Below are 21,341 nucleotides of genomic sequence, written 5' to 3'. Positions count from 1 at the left end.
CTCAAGACTAGTTCACTTATTCACAAATCTGTCTTGGGCTCCTACCCTGTGGGCGCTGGGAATACAGTGGAGAATAAATAGGGCAAATTCCCTGCCCACCTGGAGCTCTGTGACGAAGGAAGAAAAAAGGCAACAAGTTCCTCTAAGGAACCGTGATGCTTTACACGCTGTTCTTAAAGTCTGAATTCATTTCCACTTTCTCTCTCTGTTGTCATGATGGATGTGACACTGAAATCAGTTTCTCTCCATTCTGACATGATAAAATACAATGTGTATGAACACTTTATTGCACTTTGATAAACTAATAATAACACTGATAAAATATGTAAATTACATACTATTAGTGACACATGTAAGAAAATATATGGTAGGTTCCTTATAAATCACGTCCATCGAGAAGGGCCCTCAGCAAAAAGGAAAGAGAGTTTTATGGAGGGCTCAGAGAAACCTGATGGTTTAGTAAAGGTGGGTGCAAGAAATATGAAGAGAGGGCAAGTCTGACCTGACGATGGCTCTTTGGAGTTAGCCAGAGCACCTTTTAAAGGGATTTTGATTAATAGGACATTAACAGGCAAAACCATTATGATGTTAGTGAATCTCACAGAATCTTGCTAACACTGAAAGGAATGTTCTGGTTGAAGTTGCTAATAAAGTGGGGTCTGAGAACATATGGAGAAACTATAGGATGGAAGATCAGAGCATCTCTGGATACCTGAGATTGAGAGGATTATAGATGAAGTACTGACTCGGGATGAACTCAACTAATACTTAGTGAGTTCTTGTGATGCAAGGTAAACAAACTCTTAATTAAGTAGAAGGGGAGCAGGAGGACCGCAAAACGACTTGCTGCTCTGGATGCTGCCTGAGGTCTGCTAGGGGCGTGTGTCAGGGAGTCAGCAAAGAAACAACTCAGGGTTTGAAGGGCACTGTTTTAAAATAGAAATGAGCAGAGTAACTTAGAACATGGTTTCAAAATCATACTGTTGCATTTGATTGATACAGAACTTCTGCTTTGGTTTATGGAATTGTAAATAACTTACTCCCAACTTGCGTTACTTCAAGTAAATAAAAGTCATTAAATATACATCGCCTAAAGGTCTGGTTCACACATATCAGATAGCTCTCAATTATCTGACTCCCACCCAACCACCATAAGATCTCGCAGCTGAGTCTTTATGAAATACCTATATTCTTAGCTTAGTTTTTAAAAGGCTACAAATAATGGCAGGATATCGAGGATGCTGGAGACTAGAAATGATGGTTTTGATGTAATCATCTGGCAGGTAAGGGGAAGGATGCACTGAAGCAATGTTTCTTGTGTTCTGAATCTTTACTAGAAGCACATTTGTCAAAGCTGTAGTTTTCTAGTCTTTACAAAAAATTCCAATTTGGTTATTTCCATTTTACACTTGACTGATTAATTATTTGTCAGTAGAGGTGGGACCAGGTTGGATCACATGACAAACCACTTGACTTAAAAAAAAATTTTTTTTAACCCAACTGGGTGATATCTGTACACATTTAATGCAACAAACTACACTTGCTTTCAACATTTACAACTTATTTCAGGTGTATATATAAGTTACATTGAATTAAATGTTTCGTTTGTATAATCATATCTCAGAATTTTCCTCATATCCCCCCAAATGCTAACTACAGTCGTTTGCACTTAAGGGATCAAAAACGACTAATAAATATTATGCCAAAGAAACGTAACTGCTTCTCCTGAAAACCACAATTGCAAATAGATCTCAGTATTCCTATTACACTGATATGTCAACGGTTTGTTCACAGTCCCTTGGAGTCAAATACAGCATTTAAAAATAATGTCATGTGACTGCTTATGACATGCAAAGCTCTTGTAAACTGACAGTAGTAAAATCCCATTCTAATAAAATAGACCTAAAAAAATTTGAATTTCATTTAATGGGCTATTCAAGGTGAAATTATTACTGCCAGTTTCACATGAAGTATACAGTTTTGGTTAATTTTGCTACTAGCAACTGGCTTATCACTTTCTCCTTTTCTGCTCTCCAATGTCCTTTTCAACCTCAGAAGCTAATTACTTTCCTCCTCTGTCTTCTATTAATATGGTCATCACCCTTCTTCTGCATCTTAATGCCTCCCAACCATGCAATTTTTAAAGATGAAATCAGTCTGTGTAGAATACATATAAATATAACTAGTTGGAAAAAAATGTTTTTGCTGTAGAAACTGATGTCTGTATGAATTGAACATGATGAAGACATCCATTATACAGAAATGCCCGCATATTAATAGACTCCGATGTAACATGTTCTAAGAATTGCTATGTTATAATTTGTTGGTACAGAGAAATAGATTCATCATAGAGAATTAGAAACTCTATTTCTAAAATTGGATTCTATTTCTAGTTCAAAGGTGATATTCTTGAAAGCAATCAATTCCCACTCAAATGGAAAATAGAGTCATTTCACAGATAAAAGGCATACTGTAAATGGAGCTCAAATAGCACCTACAGGATTATTGTTTTAGGAAGTTCTTACTCAAAGCTACTTTAGTAACAATAAACATTGCTCAAGTAAGGGAATCCTTTTGCTCAGTCTAACAAGCCTCTGGTCTTTGATGTACATACCAACAGTGTGGATGGGCTTCCTATAGGGCATTAGGCCAAAACTGTACTGAAAGATTCCTCTAGCGTGGAACAGTGGCAAAGCAAATCCCATGATCTTCTGTAGTTTCTCCTGCACAGTTCGAAGCCAGGAGCCTTCAGGGTTGCTAACTTGTTTAAATAGTTCATTTTCACCAAAAGAAAACACTGGCACCAGATAAGCACTGCAAATAACAGGGGAGAAGAATAATAATATTCAATGAAAAGAATTTATATAGTTCATTCAGTCCAACTGACTGTTGCAATAGATTCTTAACAATTCTTTTAATGTTTCCAAGCTGCCCTACCTCGCTTAGCCCATGTTCCATACACTGAAACTGACTTATACCTGAAGTCCTTGGGCCGGGGAGAGGGACTTCAGCGATCTTAGTGATCTGTAGAATTTCAGTCTATAGAAAACCCAGGTTCCAGGGAGCTTCTTTTTCATCTGTGGTTTTGGCCACGGTTCATTGGTTCATTTACACAGTGTACATAAAATTTTGTAATTTTTTTGTTCTGCTCTTAAAGACAAATTGAATTGCTGGATGCCATGACATTGACATGGCATGTCAATGACACAAGCCTTCCTTAGTGGGAGGGTTGTATTCCACTCCCCATGAACATCCACATCTGCTTTCACTGGAAGGCCTATTAGGAGCCCTGTCTTTAAGGGCCAAAAAAAAATTTACTTTACTTCTTTGTGTTCACTGAATAATGTGTTAACTTCCCTGACCCAGTTGCCTGAAATGAAAAGCCACTTACCCATGGGTCAAAGCAATTTTCACAAATCCCTTCCGCTGGCGGATGAACAGAGTGAATTTTCCAGGATGGGCCTCCAGTGATTCTTCTGCTCCCCCAAGGACAATGACTGAGATGTTTCCACCTCCCTCTTTGCTTAGCACGTGGGACACACTTTTCTTGGAAACTGAGACTGACCCTTAGTGAATAAAACAAAAGGCATTAACTGGTTATCCTTTGACATTTTTATCATAAAAGTCTATGGCACCATCAAATATTTAACAAAATTTCCTACACAGCTTACATTTGGAGCATTTTGCAGGTTCATAATTTTTCATAGCTAAATCTTTGGTAATAGAGCCCATTAATAAGATCTAACATTTTGGCAGGTGATGGGCTAGGTCTTTAAAATGTCCCTTCATGATTACTAGGTCTACCACTTGTTTGGGTAGGTTGTATACTGTTCAATTCTACAGACTCCATCCATATTGCATTCTAAGTGAAAGGTGCCCCCTGGAGTTGTGCAGTGCACAACCTGCATAGCTGTATGTGTTGACCTTGATCATTACCCTGGCAGATTCTTGCTCAGAACTCAAAAGTTGGATCTTCTGAACACAAAATGGCTTATTTTCAGATCTTCTATATAAATTCTTATTTCCCAAACATGGATTTATAATGTAAATGGTTTCAAAAATTCATTCATTTGACAAATAACCTTCATCAATTGCCAGGTCTCTGTATGGTTCCAAAATGTCTAGTTTGACTTCAGTAAATTGTTTAAGACGTAAGTTACGTAACTGTTCAGTCTTTGTATCAGGCTTTCCCATGTGAAAATAACATTAAAGACTCCTTTTTCAGATTTTAAATGTACTATGTACTCCTGGAGAAAAATACTATGAACTCTTGGTGGGAAAAAATTAAGATGAAAACACAAACCACTCATGACCCATATTTCAGGGATAACTGCTTTTTAATGTCTTATTGTTTCCTTCCATTCTTGATTTTATCCACTTTTTTTAGTTGTAAAAGAATGTGTTAGCTCATAGCACTTCACCTCTCGAAGGAAATTACTTGCTCATTTTCCTGTGGGCTATACTGGTGGAATATAAAATTGTGCCAGGATGCTGAATGACCAACCACCCTCGGAAGAGAAGAGAGAGAAGAGAGTGGACAACCAGAGCCGGCTGGGTCTGCACTTCCACTGCGTTCAAGGCATGGCCAGTCTGCTCTGCATGCCCTGAGTGAGAGCCGGAGGCATCACATGCACTGGAAAGAGGGCCTCTTGGATTTCCAGACACCAGGCAGTCCTAGGTTGCATCTGGCCACTTCTCAGTTTCCTCCTCAGAATTCTTTTCTTCAGGCCATCCTTAAATCCTACATTTCTTAGGGCTGTTAGGGACCAATGTTTATGTTCCTCCAAAATTCATATATTGAAATCCTAACCCCCAATAGGATGGTATTAGGAGGTGGGGACTTTGGAAGGTAATTAGGTCATGAGAGTGAAGCCCCCATGAATGGGATTAATGTTCTTATAAGAAGAGGAAGAGAGCCAGCGTGGTCTCTCCCCAGCATGGGAAGATACAATGAGAAGACATCCATCTGAAAACCAGGAAGTGGGTCATCACCAAGTCACCAGATCTGCCACTGCCTTGATCCTGGAGTTCTCAGACTTCAGACTGTGAGAAATAAATTCCTATTATTCTAGTCACCCAGTCCACGGTATTCTCTTACAGCAGCTGAACTAAGGTCGGCTCCTTCATTGTCTCCACCATCTTCTAACCTCATCTATACACATGGATTCAACCACCACGTGTAAGTGCTGAGTTATCCCAAATCCATCCCTTGGGAGTTCTTCCTCATGAGGCTCCAGGCTCATACCCCCAATGGCTCAAAGACATCTCTACCCTTGATAGTTCAGGGACCCCTCAAACTTCATGTTTCCCAACCCAATACATTAAATTCTTTCTCAAAGTTGTTTCTCCTCCAACATTACCTCTCAGGGTGAATGGGATCATCCTCTATCCAGCCACCCAAGTCAGGAACATGGGAACGTAGGCTCCTTCCATATATGTTCCCCTCTTCTCAGCCACCATGTTGACTCATCACTCACTCACTCACTCACTCACTCATTCACTCATTCATTCATCCAAAAACACTTACTGAGGACCTCCTATAGGTAAGACACTGTGCTGGGTGCTGACATGATGAGAAAATACCGCTCCTGCCTTCTTGAGGCTGAATCAGTCACTGTCTTGTTGAATCTATCAACTATTTGTCACATCGATTCCTTGTTCTATATTTCCACTGCCACAGCCACTGTGCTAATTTAGCCCTTATCACATCTCCCTTGGTCACTGCAATGAGCTCCTTCCACCACCATTCTCCAGGCTCACTTCCTTCCAACGTATCTCCAAGCTGCTGCCTGAGTGATCAAACAGGCAAAATATATAGTCAGGTCCTTACTTTACCCAAAATCCCACATGGGTTCCTCATGGCTTAGATACAAGATAAAATCTAAAGTATATACTAGATAAGGCTTTTGTGATCAGATCTCTGCTACTTGTCCACCCTTAATGGGTAGACAGAAAGGAACAAGAGCCTTGAAACTGAGTGTGCTCTCCCCGACACCTGCTGAGTACAGACTCACCAAAATGGGCCAAGGGGAATGGGTTGGATGTAGGACTTATAGCCACAGAAATCTTTGGGGCAAAAGCAAAACAGACGCATGTCAGCAAAGAACTTCTGAAACCCTATGGGTTCCTTAGTACATGAGGTCTGGGGCACGTGGCTCTCTGTCTTTCATGCTCATGGAAGCAGCCCCCGCAGCACACGTAGAGTGGAGGGGCAGCCTTGGACAGGGGGCTGTCCTAGGAAGCTGGTTCTGGGAAGGACTGACAACTCTCTAAACTTACAGACAAGGACAGCCTAAACTTCTACAGGCTACAAGGCTGGATGATTTTATTTAGCTTTAGGGCATCTCAGGTTACAGCAAAGGAGAAGAGCTCATGAAGTCATAAGCCAGTGATAACAGACAGGTTTCATCTCTAATACCAACTCTAGTAAACGGCAGTGGCACCACATCGAGAAAGACCCTAAGGTTCGTTATCCGTATCTGACATGGCCATGGAGATGGGTGTGCCTCCATCTCTCCTGCCACAAATTTGCCACACCTGCTCCTAATTACACCACCCAAACTCACCTATGGTTATACTTTGACTCAGCAAACACACTGTAAATATATTTCTGTGACCTTTTTTTAAATCTAAAAAACAAATCCCTTTAATTTTCTTCCTTTTATAAAACTCTAACCCAATGTCTGCAAAGTAAGAAAGAAAAGGGATTTTTTTTTCCTACTTAATTCAAGAGATTGGGAGGAGGGTATAGCTCAAGTGGTAAACATATGCTTAGCATGCACGAGGTCCTGGTTCAATCCTCAGTATCTCCTCTAAAAATGAATGAATTAATTAATTAATTAAAAAATGAATTACCTCCCTCCCCGCCACCCCCAAAAATAAACAAAAAAAGAGATGGAGGTGAGGGAAGAGGGAGGAGGAAGTAGTGCGCCCTCTAGAGGCCAGATGCAGTGGCAGCCTAAACTGGACGCAGAGCCCAGGACTGTACCAGTGAAGGTCCATTAAGAGACCCTGAAAACCCAGCCACGGATGCTGGCCCTTGGGTGCTTAGTGACTTCCTACCAAGTATATAATGACAACAGAGAATTGAGAAATTAATAGGAAGTAATAAAAACCTGGAAGACCATTAAAAATTCTGCCTCTGAATATGCTACTTACTGATCCTGAAATTACAATTTTTCTAAGAGACAATCTACTTTTCTTTATATCTAAGAAATGCAAAGACAATAAAAATTAACCTACACAATGATCATAAACATAAAGCACTTTGGAAGTTACTGTAGTTTCTGCTTAGTCAGTAAATTGGTCAAGTTGGAAAACCAAACAAGTTGGGACTCTCAAGGGGAAATAAGAACTATGAACACAAGCTTAGCCTTCTGTACACATTCCTAAAGTATCTTTATAGCATTTCCACTGAACTTTATTCTCTGAATTGGTAGAATTATGATTTCACTAGTCAAAAAGTCTTCCCCAAGTTCAGACTAGCAGAGTAGAATGGACTCTTATCTCTGAGCCAACTGGAACTTCACCTGGGAGGGAAAAGACAGCAAATTCAGTATCTCTAGTTTATAAGTTGCCATTACTTCAAGACACACTGGAGAACATTTTCCATCTCTAATATTCAAAACAGCAAAGAGTCTTTCAATTTATCACTTATTGATCCAAGATTCTTTCTTCCACATCTGGAGACATAAGATGGATTCATTCATTTATACTTTGATTGAATTAACATATATTAGATATTCCTAAATTCCAACTACTGTGCTAGACCCTTGGGGTGATACAGAAAAAAAGACACAGTCTGTGTCTTCCTGGCACTTCCAGTCCGGTGGTATGGGAGGCAAGAAATATCCAAACAGCGTATGAAGTGTCAGATAGGGATAAAGACACAGAGTTTTACTCTAAGAAACCGTAAACCCGATTGGTTTGGGAGGGGACATTCTATGTGGTCCTGCCACCCCAGAACACTATAGAAAGAATGAGCTGCCTTCACTTACCACTGCTCATTAGATATTCTCGGAAGAGGGGACACCGGAACCAAAACGGGAGCACATGAAGATACGTGGTAAAGCCGGGAAACAGCTCCTTGAAGCCTGAATAATTTGTACAGAAGTTTCCGAAGGCTCCAGCAACAAGCACTCCATGGGGGTGAAACCCAAATATGTAGTTGCGACTTGGATCCAAATCCCACGTTTTGATGAGCTACGGTGTATTTACATTGAGGTTTAAAATAAAACAAAATAAAATGCCCCCTGATTAGTTTCCAATAAGAAACAAAAGAACTTGGGATTAGTTCTTATCCTCAAGAGGAAATGTAGAACATGAGTCATTTTAGTTCCCTGGGGTAGAGCTGTTTCCAAATTCGTGAACTATTTCCTAAGCCCAGATCCCCTTACACAGCCTTCTAAATTTTGTCAGTTTAGCTGAGACTCCATTTAGTAACTTGGGCTAAATTGCAAGTTTTCTCCCCCTGCAAAGGGAAAAGCTTGAAAAAGATGTGACAAAAACAAATTTGTGTTCTTCTCCAGCTCAAAAACCATACTATATAAAACAATTCTACTCACATGGATTGGAAAATAGTCCTTAAAGTACCTCCAAACGGTCCAGCTTCTGACCCAGTCGGATCTCCTGCCTCCTTGCTCTGGAGTTCGCCAGTCAAAGTAAAGCCAGGTCAAATAAGGGACGTAGAGGAACCAGTAGTTGTGAATGATCAGGAGCACAATGACCCCAAAGCACACCTCCGCTGTAAGGAACGGGAAGACCTCAGGAACCAGAGTCAGTTGTGGGGAGGGTATTGCTTGGTGAGGGGGAGTGTATAGCTCAGTGGTAGAGTACATGCTTAGCATGCACCAGGTCCTGGATTCAATCCCCAGTACCTCCATTAAAATAATTTTAATTAATTAATTTAAAAAACCGAATTATCTGACCCCTGCCCAAAGAAAGTCAGTTAGCATCTGCCCACTGTACTGTACAGTCACTGGCCTGTGGTGGGGGGATCCAATACGTACAAACTGGGTTCAACTGGGGTAATGTAACAAGACAGCAATGGTATAGCATTATTTAACATTTTTTGGATGTTTACTATATGCCAAGTATTGTATTGTAGACCCGGCCAAAATATTTTTGTACCTAATCCTCATATAGCCATAGCATCAGTGAAACGGCCCCAGCGCTCCCAATGCTCTTTCTACAGTAGGGAAAATGGTGGCTTAGAGAGGTTGTGTGAACTGCCCACGCCACACCAAATGTAAATGGTTGATCTGCCCAAGTTCAAGGTCCATTCTCAAAGCCTATGGCCCAACACCACCTCCCAAGCACGGGATACGGAGGGACCTTCGCTGAAGGGGGGATGCGGGGGAGTTCCTACCACACGTGTTCACCTTGACTGACTGAGCAGCCGTTACTCACGTGCCCATGAAGAGGGCGTGTTCCACTGATGAATTTTGTTTTCAGGGACCCTATTGCCAGAGATAGAAATAGCATAGGAGGGACTCAACATCTTAGCTTAGCTACCACTTCTTGCGACATTTCATACTGACGGGGCAGTCCTAATTGTTTATGTACCTAATGACTGGGCTTCAAATACATGAAGCAAGAACTGACGAAACTTGGCCTGGGTCGTAGTGAGAAGGATATCTGCCTTCAAGTAATATATTAAAGCTGAGCTAGATATTTTCTTTTTATGTCTGTGCTGTGTGTTATACTAAAATTTATTTATAAAAAGAGAAATACATCAATGATGGGGGGATGGGCACAAAGACATAAAATCTGGCATGCAGTAAGTGCTCAATAAATGCCAGTTATTTCTGTTACTTTAAGGAGTGTCATTGCCTCTTTCTTTTTTTATCATGTGCTACAGTCTCTAATTGGTACTGACTTCAGGCCCACAAACTCCTATCCACTCTTGTCAACTTTGTTAAAAAAGAGCTTTGTCCCCAAACAACCTATCATGGTGTCTGAAAAAGAGCACCTTTATCTATTATTGTTTTATAGGTAGAGATGTAGACATAGGTTTTTTTTTTTTTTTGCAAAAACAGAATATGTGTTTATATTTCGAGAAATGTAAAAGTCAATAAATTTCCCAGTATAGACTTGACCCAAATACAGAATTGAAACCCATCAGAGGACTGACTTGCTCTCCCCAGGGTGTTTAAAGGTTAAAAAGTGTGTGAAAGGTTAAGGAAGCATGTGTTCCCCACTGTGGGGTGTTTTGTTGCATTCTGGAACAGCCAACAAAGTTTCCACGAGTCCGGAAGCAAAGCCAAAGGAGTGTCCTCTGACTTCATTCCTATTAAGACCACCTATTTTGTTTTATCTGCTTCCCTCTACCCAGGCCTGAGCATTGACAATTTACCACCACTGATTAATTTTCTGTTTATTTTACTAAAATGGGCAAAAAACTTACAAGAGACATAAATAGGTCTCATTATTCTCTGTTCCAAGCTAGATCAGGTGAGCTGTGAGGGAGGAGGGGAGAGACAGAATAGTGATTGAGTGTGACTGGCTCCATAAGAAACCCCATTAATTCCTCACAACCCTCAAGATACACATTTCTGTCCCCATTTTGCAGTTATGGAAACTGGAGTTCAGGGAGTCTGAGTGCCCAAAGGACTTGAACCTGGATCTGCCTAATCCTTAAACCCAGGCACTTCTTTGCAAAACCAAATGATCCCCAGCTAATGATAATAACACCATAAACTTTCAAGTGTTTATTACAAGGACATAAGCCAGTTCGTGAGCGTAAAGAATCAGGCACATGGAAGGTTCTGTTTCCTTTACTAGAAAGGTGGCAAAACTAAGACCAAAAGCATATTGACTTAATTTCAATCACAGGGTGAGTTGAGAGTGGGTCCAGAAACAAAGTCCCCCCCAGCTACTAATTCAATGTTCCACTAATTCAACCACACGTCCTTTAATTGAATACACACTGCATATCTCTTTAACATTCATCATGTGTTTTGCATGTACAGTGGTTAAGACATGGACCTGGAATTGGATTCCTTATGTTGGAAATTGCTACTGTCTAGTTGTCTGACCTGAGGCGAGGTCTTTTACCCCTTGAGCCTCAATTCCTTTACCTGTGAAATGGGCTAAGAGCAGCACCTCTCTCCAGAGACTGGGGAATAAACATAGAGATGGTACAGTGCCCTGCACAGAGCAAGTGCTTGACAAGTGGGAGCCATTTTTGTAAGAATTGTATTTACAAGGATACAATTAGAGAATGCAAAAAGTAGAAACAGACAAGATATCACACATTCCTTTCACCCAACAAAAACTACTGTTAAATTTTCCCTTGCCTTTTTTTTTTTCCATCAAACAGGTTATGTTTCTTTAACATGGTTGATCATATATATTGCTTATTCTGTATTTTATCAGTTATGATTATCTCACATTAGCTGCTTGGTATTATAAACATAACGTTATAACCTCTTCACAAATGGTATTTTTAATGACTGAGAAACATTTCGTTGGTTGTCAGTGCTAATTCAAATTCTTTTGTGTTTTTTTAATTAACAACCCAATCCAAAAATGGGCAGAAGACCTAAACAAGCAATTCTCCAATGAAGACATACAAGTGGCCAACAGGCACATGAAAAAATGCTCAATATTTCTAAGTATCAGAGAAATGCAAATCAAAACTACAATGAGGTATCACCTCACACCACCAGTCAGAATGGTCATCATTAAAAAAGTTCACAAACAGTAAATGCTGGAGTGTGGAGAATAGGAAACCCTCCTACACTGTTGGTGGGAATGTAGTTTGGTGCAGCCGTTATGGAAAAAAGTATGGAGATTCCTTTAAAAACTAAAAATAGACTTTCCCTATGATTCAGCAATCCCACTCCTGGGCATATATCTGGAGGGAACCCTAATTCGAAAAGATACATGCACCCCAGTGTTCACAGAAGCACTATTTACAATAGCCAAGACAAGGAAACAAATGCCTACTGACAGTTGACTGGATAAAGAACTTCTGGTATGTACACACAATGGAATACTACTCAGCCATAAAAAAGAATAAAATAATGCCATTTGCTTCAACATGGATGGACTTGGAGTTCATCATTCTAAATGAAAATAAGTGGAAGGAGAAAGAAAAAAAATATTTTGTTTTTGAATTTTTCTTTTGAATGTTCTAACAACTTTTCTGTACAAATGCAATCTTGCATAAAGTTTCTCCACATGTTGATTAACTGCATAGGACAGTAAATTAAACACTGGCTCACTAAGCAGAAACATCTTTGCTACTTGATACCCTCTGATACCTTACTATACAAAGGAGCTGTTCTATTTTAAACTCTCACTCCACACATTGCACACATTCTTTTATATTTCACATCATAAATTGAACCAGAAGAGTTTTTCAATCCCTTGATCCTAAATTGGATCAAAGCAGAAAATATTATAAAAACTAAGTGACTAGATCACCTCTAAAAATTTTTTTAAAGAAATAATTTAAAATATTTAACTTATATGTGTATCCCTTCCACTTGTGTCCAAGAAGTTTTCATTTTTTCCCACTAAGAAAATTGTTTCTATGCTTATTTTAACCATTTAACATAGTATGGAGGAAGAAGATGGAATTCAGAGGCAAGTAAAATCCTTTAGCACACCACATTCTCGTCCTCTTCATTCCTGAGGCATTGTATTTCAAAACATCAATCAGTGCTATCTGCTGAGTATAAGAATGGAAGTATAACCTTCTTCTGATTTTTAAAATTCTTATTTTAAGAAAACTTGCCTCCCAGAGTTTCTTAGGATGAAGATGGTGCTAAAAGACAACCCATTCCTCAAATGTGGGTCTGCTTCACACTGCCTTTAAAAAGTATTCCTGTACAGAGATCCGCATTTTTCTTGTTTAAAAGCAAATTCATTATTGGACCTATTCCTTTTTTTTTTTTAATTGAAGTACCATCAGTTACAGTGTGTCCATTTCTGGTGTACTGCACAATGTCCCAGTCATGCATATACATACATATAGTCATTTTCATATTCATTTTCATTAAAGGTTATTACAAGATATTGAACATAGTTCCCTGTGCCATACAGAAGAAATGTGTTTTTTTTAATGTATTTTTATATATAGTGGCTAACATTTGTAAATCTCAAACTCCCAAATTTATCCCCTCCCACCTCCTTAACCCCGGTAACCAAAAGATTGTTTACTATGTCTGCGAGTCTGTTTCTGTTTTGTAGATGAGTTTATAGTGTTGGATCTATTTTTTTGCCTAATGAAGTCAAATAAATTATAGCTAGCATCCAGTTGAAACAAGTCCGGTGTTTTAATATTTCAGAAAGCTTTTCGTAGAAGCTGAAGGACAAAAGAAGTACAAGTACTTTGTGCCACAAACTGAAAACCCTGGATATAATCCACAATAAAAGAGGCTCAATAGGGTTTATGCAAGTCCAAGAATCTCGTATGAATCACTGGAGTGAATGTTGAAATGCACTCCCTCAAAATTTCCCAGACTAAAGGATACTAAAAAGATGTAACTAAATACAGTGTATGGACTTCTTTGCTATAAAGGACATCAGTGGGGCAATTGCTGAAATAAGAATAGGGCTTCTGGATTAGATCATAGTACAGCTTCACTGTTATTTGTCTGATTTGGATAATTGTACTGTGGTTATATAGGAGAATGTCCTTGGTTTTAGGAAATATATACCGAACTATTTAAGGATAAAGGGAGACAATGTTTGCAACTTACTCTTACAGAGTTGAAATAATAATAACAATAATTAATATTAATAATAATAACAATAATATGTGTGGGGAGAGAGAAAGATAAAGGAAACACAGTAAAATGTTAACACTTGGGGAATTTGATGCAGGAATATGGGATTTGTGTTTGTGTGTGTGATTTTTTTATAATTATTATTTCTGAAGTTATTTCCAAATAAAAATTTTTTAAGAATTTAAGGGCCCTCCCTGACACCTATAGAGTCAAAGTTTCTGGGGAATATGCATTTTAGTACCCCCAGGTGATTCTTAAATATGCTCTAAAGTTTGAAAACCTCTGCTACAAGTAAAATCATCAGTGGAAGAATCAGCACTTTTCTCCAAATTAAGCTATAGACTAATCTCAATCAAAAAGTAAACCCAGTGAAAATCCCAGCAGGCATTTTTGTAGAAATTGAGAAACCGATTCTAAATTGCATATGGAAATATAAAGAATCTATAATAGTCAAGACAACTCTGAAAAAAAGAACAAAGCTCGAGGGCTATCACTGTCTGATTTCATGAATTATTATAAAGACATAATAATGAAAGCAACATGGTACTGGCATGAAGTCAGACAAACAGGTCAATGGAACAGAATACAGAGTCCAGAAATAAACCCACACATATATGGACAACTGATTCTTGACTAAAGTACAAAGCCAATAAAATACAGAAAAGATAGCTTTTTTTTTTTCCTTTTAAACAATACAGCTAGAAAAATTAGATTATACATATGCCAAAAAATGAACTTAGACTTTGCACCATATACAAAAATGAACCCAAAATGGATCATAGATCTATATGTAAAGCCTAGAACTCTAAAATTTGAAAAAAACATAGAAAATATTTATGACCTTGGATTAAGCAAAGATTTCTTAGTCATAACACCAAAAACACAATTAATAGAAAAAAGATAGACAAGTTGGACTTCATCATTAAAAATTCCTGTTCTTCAAAAGACACAAAAGACAACCCACAAACTGGAAGAAAAAAAAAAATCTATATAAAGCATATGCCTGATAAAGAACTTGGATCCAGAAGAATACCAACTCTCAAAACTCAGTAACAGGAAAAGAAGCAACCCAATTAAAAATGGGCAAAAGATTTAAACAGGTACTTCAACAAAGAAAATATACAATTGGAAAACAAGCTCATGAAAAGATGCTCAACATCATCAGACGTTAGGGAAATGCAAACTAAACCCACAATGAGACACCACTACACACCTAAGATTAAAAGGACTGACAGTATCAAGTGATGGCCAGGATATGGAGCAATTGAAACTGTCAGACATTGCTGGTGGAATTGTAAAATGGTACAACCACTTGGGAAGACAGTTTGGCAATTTCTCAAAAAGTTAAACCTGCACCTACCATATCGTGATCAGCCATTCCATTCCTAGGCTTACCCAAGAATAAAGAAAGCGTATGCTCATAAGACTTGTAGGTGTTCACAGCAGTATTATTCATAATGGCTACACCCCAAATATTCATCAACAGGTGAATGGACAAACAAATTGCAATATATTCATTTACTAGAATATCACTTTGAAACAAAAAAGCTATGAACAACTTAATATACACAAAAAGAAACTCAAAATAATTACATTCAGCTAAAGAAGCCAGACAAAAAGAAAGAGTACATATGCTGTGTCCTCATTTATATTAAAACACTAGAAAACGCAAACTAATCTGTATGACAAAAAGCCCATCAGTGGATGCTTAGAGACAGGGGAAGGAGGAAGTATAAAAGGGGTATTTTTTTTTTTCCAATTCACAGTGAACTTATTTTACATAAAAGAAAAAGCTTGCCATTAACGAAAACTTCAGTAGAAAACAGTTCTTCTGCTTTAATTTGGGGCTCAAAAGTAGAAGCTGCTTATTAGTGAAACCTCAGTAGAAAAAGAATTTTGTAAGAAAATATTCTTTAGGGATGATGGCTTTTTTCACTGTCTTAATTGTGGTGATGGTTTTTCCGGTATGCATATGTGACAACTTGTCAAACTGTACACTTTACATACGTGCAGTTTACTGTATGACAGTATCTCAATAAGGCTGCTTAAATAAGTAAGTAAATAAACAGACCCATTCAGTAAAAGATCATTGTTCCACCATGTGGTCTTCGGTAAGAAACTTACCTCTTGAGCTTCAGTTTTCTTATCCAAAAATAAATAAATACATAAATCGAATAATACCTGCCACAAGATAGAAGACAATCAATAAACGTTGGCTCTCTCTTTTTCAGTTTTCTGCTTTTCAGTTAGCAGGTCAGTAGCACACAAGCTAATAAGTACTGTTTCCATTTCTTGAATATTAAGATTGGATGATAGGTGACCCAGTGATCCCAATTCCCAGTATTTACCTAAAGGAAATAAAATCACTATCTCGAAAACGTATCTGTATCCCCATGTTCATTGCAGCATTATTTACAATAGTCAAGACATGGAAACCACTAGTGTCCATCAACAGATGAATGGATAAAGAAAATGTGGTATATACTACACATATAATAGAATATAATTCAGCCATAGAAAAGGAAATCTTGCCATTTGAGACAAGGATGGACCTTGAGGGCATTATGCTAAGTGAAAAGAGTGAGACAGAGAAGAACAAAAACCACATGATCTCACAAATAAAATAAAAACAAAGGTCACAGATACAAAGAACAGACTGGTGGTTGCCAGAGGCAGGGGTGGAGGTGGGAGCAAAATGGGTCAAGTTGTTTAAAAGGTGAACACCTCCAGTTATAAGATAAATAAGTTCTGGGGATGTAATGCACAGCATGGTGACTATAGTAATAGTTAACAATATTGTATATTTAAAAGTTGCTAAAAGAGTAAATCTTAAAGATCTCATCACAAGAGGAATAAAAAATATAACTGTGTGGTGATGAATGTTAACTAAACTTATTCTGGAAATCATTTTCCAACAGACATAAGTCAAATCATGTTGTACACCTAAAACTAATACAATGTTAAAAGATCGGAAGACAGGTACTTAACATTTATCTCAAGGAAACAGTATTTGATTTCATGACTAAATGAGACATTTTGCTATTTGTTAAAATATCCCAAGTGCTAATAGCTTAAACTCATTTCCTGATGGTGGAAAGAAAAATACATTCCAAGATTTTGATACAGAGATCTTAAAACACATAGTTAGTAAAACTTCTCTTGTCACCACTGAAAGGAGATTTTACATCAACTCTTTAAAATAATTTAAATGAAAGAAATAAGCATTTATCCTAACTTTCCTGTTAGGATTAAATTGTAGGGTAGTCAAATGGCCCTAGATGATGGAGAAAAATTATTCCTTGCATAAATTCTAGCTAATATGTGAAGAATGAATAATAGAATATGAAAACTACCAGTTTGTAGTTCCAAATAAAACAGCTAATTTAGGCAAGGATTATTAAGGGAGATTTAAAGCACTAGGTGAAAAGTCAACGGTCCATGAGGAACTTTTATTTGTGGCTAGTTACCACCTCACACGTTACTTCCTACCTGATCACTCTTAGACACTAATAATGGGATGACCAGACATCACATGCACCCTGACATAACACAACGCGAGCACAGAGCTGCACCTAGGAAGAGGACTTGCAAAAAGGTTTCACCTAAATCTATCCAAGCCTTTAGCTCCAACTTCCATTTTAAAAGAAATACAGGGAATTGAGAAAAAAATTAACCCTACAAAATAGCAATTAAAGAAATCCTGAAAGTGAGACAGCTTGCAGACAGAAAATCTGCTTTCTTCGATGCTTCACTGACAAGAAAACAAATGGGGAACACTGTTCTAAATGAAAAGATACAGGCCGCTTCTCTCACTCGCTCCTCTTTGGAGATGGCCACAGGCACTCTATGGAGTGTGTACCTACTTTTACTTTAACCTGAGCACCCAAACCCCACACTTAAAAATCCTTCACTTAAAAAAAGAAACTTAAAAACTAAATACAACCGAACAGTTTTTTTGGATCCTAGTTCAAATAAATCATCCATAAACATGTATTTTTGGCTCACTTTAGGAAAGCTGAATATTAACTTGGTTTAGATGATTTTTAAGGAGGGGGAAGATTATAGCTCAGTGGTAGAGTGCGTGCTTAGCATGCACAAGGTCCTGAGTTCAATTCCCAGCACCTCCATTAAAAATAAATAAATAAATAAACCTAATTTCCTCCCTCCAAAAAAGAAAGAAAATTTAAAAAAAAATGTTTTTAAGTAGATGATTTTAAGCCATTACTGTAAACTGTGCTACATGTGACTATGTTATAATTATGTAAAAAGTACTTAATTTTAAAAAACACATCCTAAAGTATTTAGGATTAAAACATAATGTGATTCACTTTAAAATATTTTTGCAAAATAGATAAAACTAATATAGCAGCTTGTTAAAATAATTATAAATCCAAGTAATGAGTCTACGGGAGTGCATACCCTTCTGTCTACTTTTCTGTATACTTTAAATTTTTCCTAAGAAAATTTCCAAAATATATGATAATACAAAATAACATGCTCCTAGTAACACAAATGTCAAAGGCATGCAATAAGAACATTTAAATTAATTGACTGTCAAGCCACTGTAGTTTGATTCAAATTAGGAGCGGTGGGTCACATCCAAGTCACTAGTCCACTCACATGTGACACATGTGGCTCCAACACCCGCAGTGAACCAGGTGACCTTGAGCAATTTACTTCATCTCCAAGCTCTATCTTTGGTAAATGAGTACAGGAGTAGCCCCTACCTCACAGGGTCGCTGTGGAGATTTACGTTCTTGAGTTAATACAAGTACGGACACGTGGGATGGACAACTTCCCTTCTGGGTGACAGAGTAAAGACACTCAACCTGTGCTTATCATGAGCCTCCCATGGGCCAGGTAGAAGAAATTTTCCTCTATGCTCTAGGTTCTTCTGATTGGTATAAGAATTAAATTGCCATGAGACAGATTCACAGGAGAAAAATCAAACAAAATTTTAACTATATGTATGCATGGGGGAGACCCAGCAAAACTAAGTAATTCACAAAAATGGCAGAAACACTCACCTTAAATACCAACCTCAGCTAAAGGCAAAAGAGGAGGTTGAGGGTGGGGAGAGTCAGTTATGGAAGGTTATGGGAGAAAGCACAGTAAACAAGGGGTAAGGTTTTGTGCAGATTTAAGTCTCTGCCTTCTCCATTGATAAGTTTCTAGAGATTTGGTCATCCTCCTCTTCCCAGTACAGCAAGAGAGACACCCTTACAGAGATTTCCCTTATAAATGTAAGTGTTTCTTACAAAAGGGTAAATCCTACTTGGTTTTCAGAGTTTTTCCCATGTCTGCTGCTGTTTAGAAAATAACCAGTTTAAAATAATTAATATACCAAAGAGACATGTTTTGAGATGGTAAATTCTGCTCCCCTACAGATGGCAATACAGATCTTTCTGGAATAACCACAGATATCCACAACTACAGGCAATGACAAGGGGCCATGAAAAAAAATGACAGTGGGCTATCAGAGATGTGCTGACTGATTAGCAAAAAAGTCAATCTCCAAGTTTAAAGCATTAAATAGGACAGCATAGTGGTTAAAGCAGGAACTCTGGATAGAATGTCTGGGTTTGCACCCAGCTTCTCCAGCTTCTACTAACTGTGACCTTGAATAATTCACTTCGCCTCTTAGCTCCCTCATCTGCACAGTGAGTGCAGGAATGAACAGTCCTTTACCTCGTAGAGTTGTTGGGAAGATTACATGGTTAATAGTGTTTGGTGCTTAGAATAGTACCTGGCACACACTAAACCCTTGATAAGTGTAGCTTATCTTGATGGTCCTTTAGCCTCGAGCAAAACAATGCATAATGCTAGCAACATGTCTGACAGTTTGGCTTAAGTGGACTTGAGTTCATGCTTTGAAAGTCCTTTTTCAGTAAATGCTAGCTGCACCGTAGTCACCTGGAGAATTTGTTTAAACAAACAAAAAAATCCTGATGTGCCGGCTTCATTCTGAAACAAATGAATCCGAAATTCTAGGGCTAGAGCCTGGACACCCAATTTTTCAGAAACTCCTCCAGTGATTTTAATGTGTGGCCAGGGTTGCGAACCACTGATCCAGGCATTCAAAATGTAAAATCTTTTCAAAAGTGTAAACCTCTACAGTGCAACGAATGTATCAGTACTGTTATTACTATGGCCCCAACAGTGTACGACCCATGATCTTATAGCATATAGACGACTTTAGCCTTACAAAGAGTTTAAGTTCCCAATAATTCCCGGCCTCTTATACCACATCCCTTCCTCCTGACCCGCCACCCCCGCCCCCTTTACTGCAAAAGCTGAACAAAAATCCAGAGAAAACGCGCGCAGGTAAGCCGCCACACACCCACCCCCACCCCCGCCCTGCCAGTGGCTGGCTCCTGTGCATTTCTACAGGGGCTTAACTTGGGATCTGGCTAGAACGCCCTCCTGAGTCGAATTATTTACAGAGGCCACCCAACCCAATGTGTGGTACAGTGTTTGCAGCAAGGTACCCTTTTGCATCCCGAAAATTTTAAACATGGGTATTTGTCTTGAGGATGCGGAGAAGGAAGGAATCAGGTTTTAAATGCGTGGGCATTGTTCTTCCACTTATGAATCCACAATGCAAGAAACGAGTTTATCCACTCTTGAGAGGAGAGAGTGCAACTTGCGACAGCTCCATTGGGTCGTGGTTACCTTTGGCTGTGTGCATTTATCAAAACTCCTCGAGCTGTATACTTAGAATCTGTGGCTTTCGTTGTGGGTAAGGTACACCTCAATTTTTAAAAACAGCACAGGGGAAAATAAAGTTGGCAAACAGCCGTTTGACACGAGGTGCACGTGAAAAGGTGAGTCAAAAGAGGGGAGTCCCAAGTTAGCTGCAAACGCCCTCTGTGAACTGCCTGCTCTGGTTTACAAGAGAAGTAGGGTTGGAATTTCTAAGTACGTCCCTTGGACCGTTGGGACTGTCCGGGAACGAGGAGACTGAGCACCACGCATGGCGGAGTTTCGCCTAGATCTTGGGCGGCCGAGAATCCTTACCGAGCAGCAGGAAGGTCAGGACCCACTGCAGCACCGCCGCGGTCTGCAGCCGCCGCGCCAGCGGAATGTTGAACGGCGCAAACTCGACCTTCATGGCCCAGCCGAGGCGAGGACTGCGCCGAGCGCGTCTGCCGGGAACCTCGCTGCTCCGCGGCGCCTGCGGGGTGTGCGGCCTCCTGGCTCTGCGCTGGGCACTTGGCTGCGGCCCAGAAGTGGGTGCGGACTGGACTAGGTCTTGAGGGGGAGGGCGCACCTGGGCTGAGGCTGGGGGCTGCCAATCACTCGCGCCCGAGCCCTGGAGCAGCTGCTGCGCCCGGGACGCATTGGCTGGCCCGCCCCGGCACCAGCGACAGCGCGCTGCGTTGGGTACAAGGGATGGCGAAAGAGGTCAGCTGGCAGCCTGCCGGAGCTCGGCAGAGCCGGCTTCGGCTACCTCGCAGAGTACCTGGGATCCCCACCGGGATCTGACCATTGTTCAGCTGATCGATTTCTGCGCGCACGACTTCAGCATCCGCCGTTAAACCCACCTCTTCCTCTGAAAGTCTCTCCAGCTAGGGAAAGGGTTAGTTCACGCTTCTCCCACCAGCT

The 21,341-nt window shown here is 39.4% G+C and overlaps 1 protein-coding gene across 2 annotated transcripts in view; it reads right to left on the bottom strand.

The window, feature by feature from the left end:
- MOGAT1 (monoacylglycerol O-acyltransferase 1) overlaps window positions 1-20,958 on the bottom strand; it is a 32,926-nt gene extending 11,968 nt beyond the window's left edge. Inside the window, exons 1-5 of one of the 2 annotated variants that reach the window (XM_006186897.3) lie at window positions 20,754-20,958; window positions 8,565-8,743; window positions 7,998-8,202; window positions 3,392-3,566; window positions 2,615-2,814 (exon numbers count right to left, since the gene is read on the bottom strand). In XM_006186897.3, coding sequence (XP_006186959.1) covers window positions 2,615-2,814; window positions 3,392-3,566; window positions 7,998-8,202; window positions 8,565-8,743; window positions 20,754-20,847 — 853 coding nt within the window. In that variant the 5' untranslated portion in view covers window positions 20,848-20,958. Of the gene's footprint in view, window positions 1-2,614; window positions 2,815-3,391; window positions 3,567-7,997; window positions 8,203-8,564; window positions 8,744-9,408; window positions 10,383-20,753 lie in introns of those variants that run through there. The other variant, XM_032480341.1, reaches the window with a different exon arrangement.
- Window positions 20,959-21,341: the final 383 nt, after the last annotated feature.

Source organism: Camelus ferus, chromosome 5, assembly GCF_009834535.1.
Source record: "Camelus ferus isolate YT-003-E chromosome 5, BCGSAC_Cfer_1.0, whole genome shotgun sequence".
Classification (NCBI taxonomy): domain Eukaryota; kingdom Metazoa; phylum Chordata; class Mammalia; order Artiodactyla; family Camelidae; genus Camelus; species Camelus ferus.
This window is presented reverse-complemented; position numbering and strand designations above follow the sequence as displayed.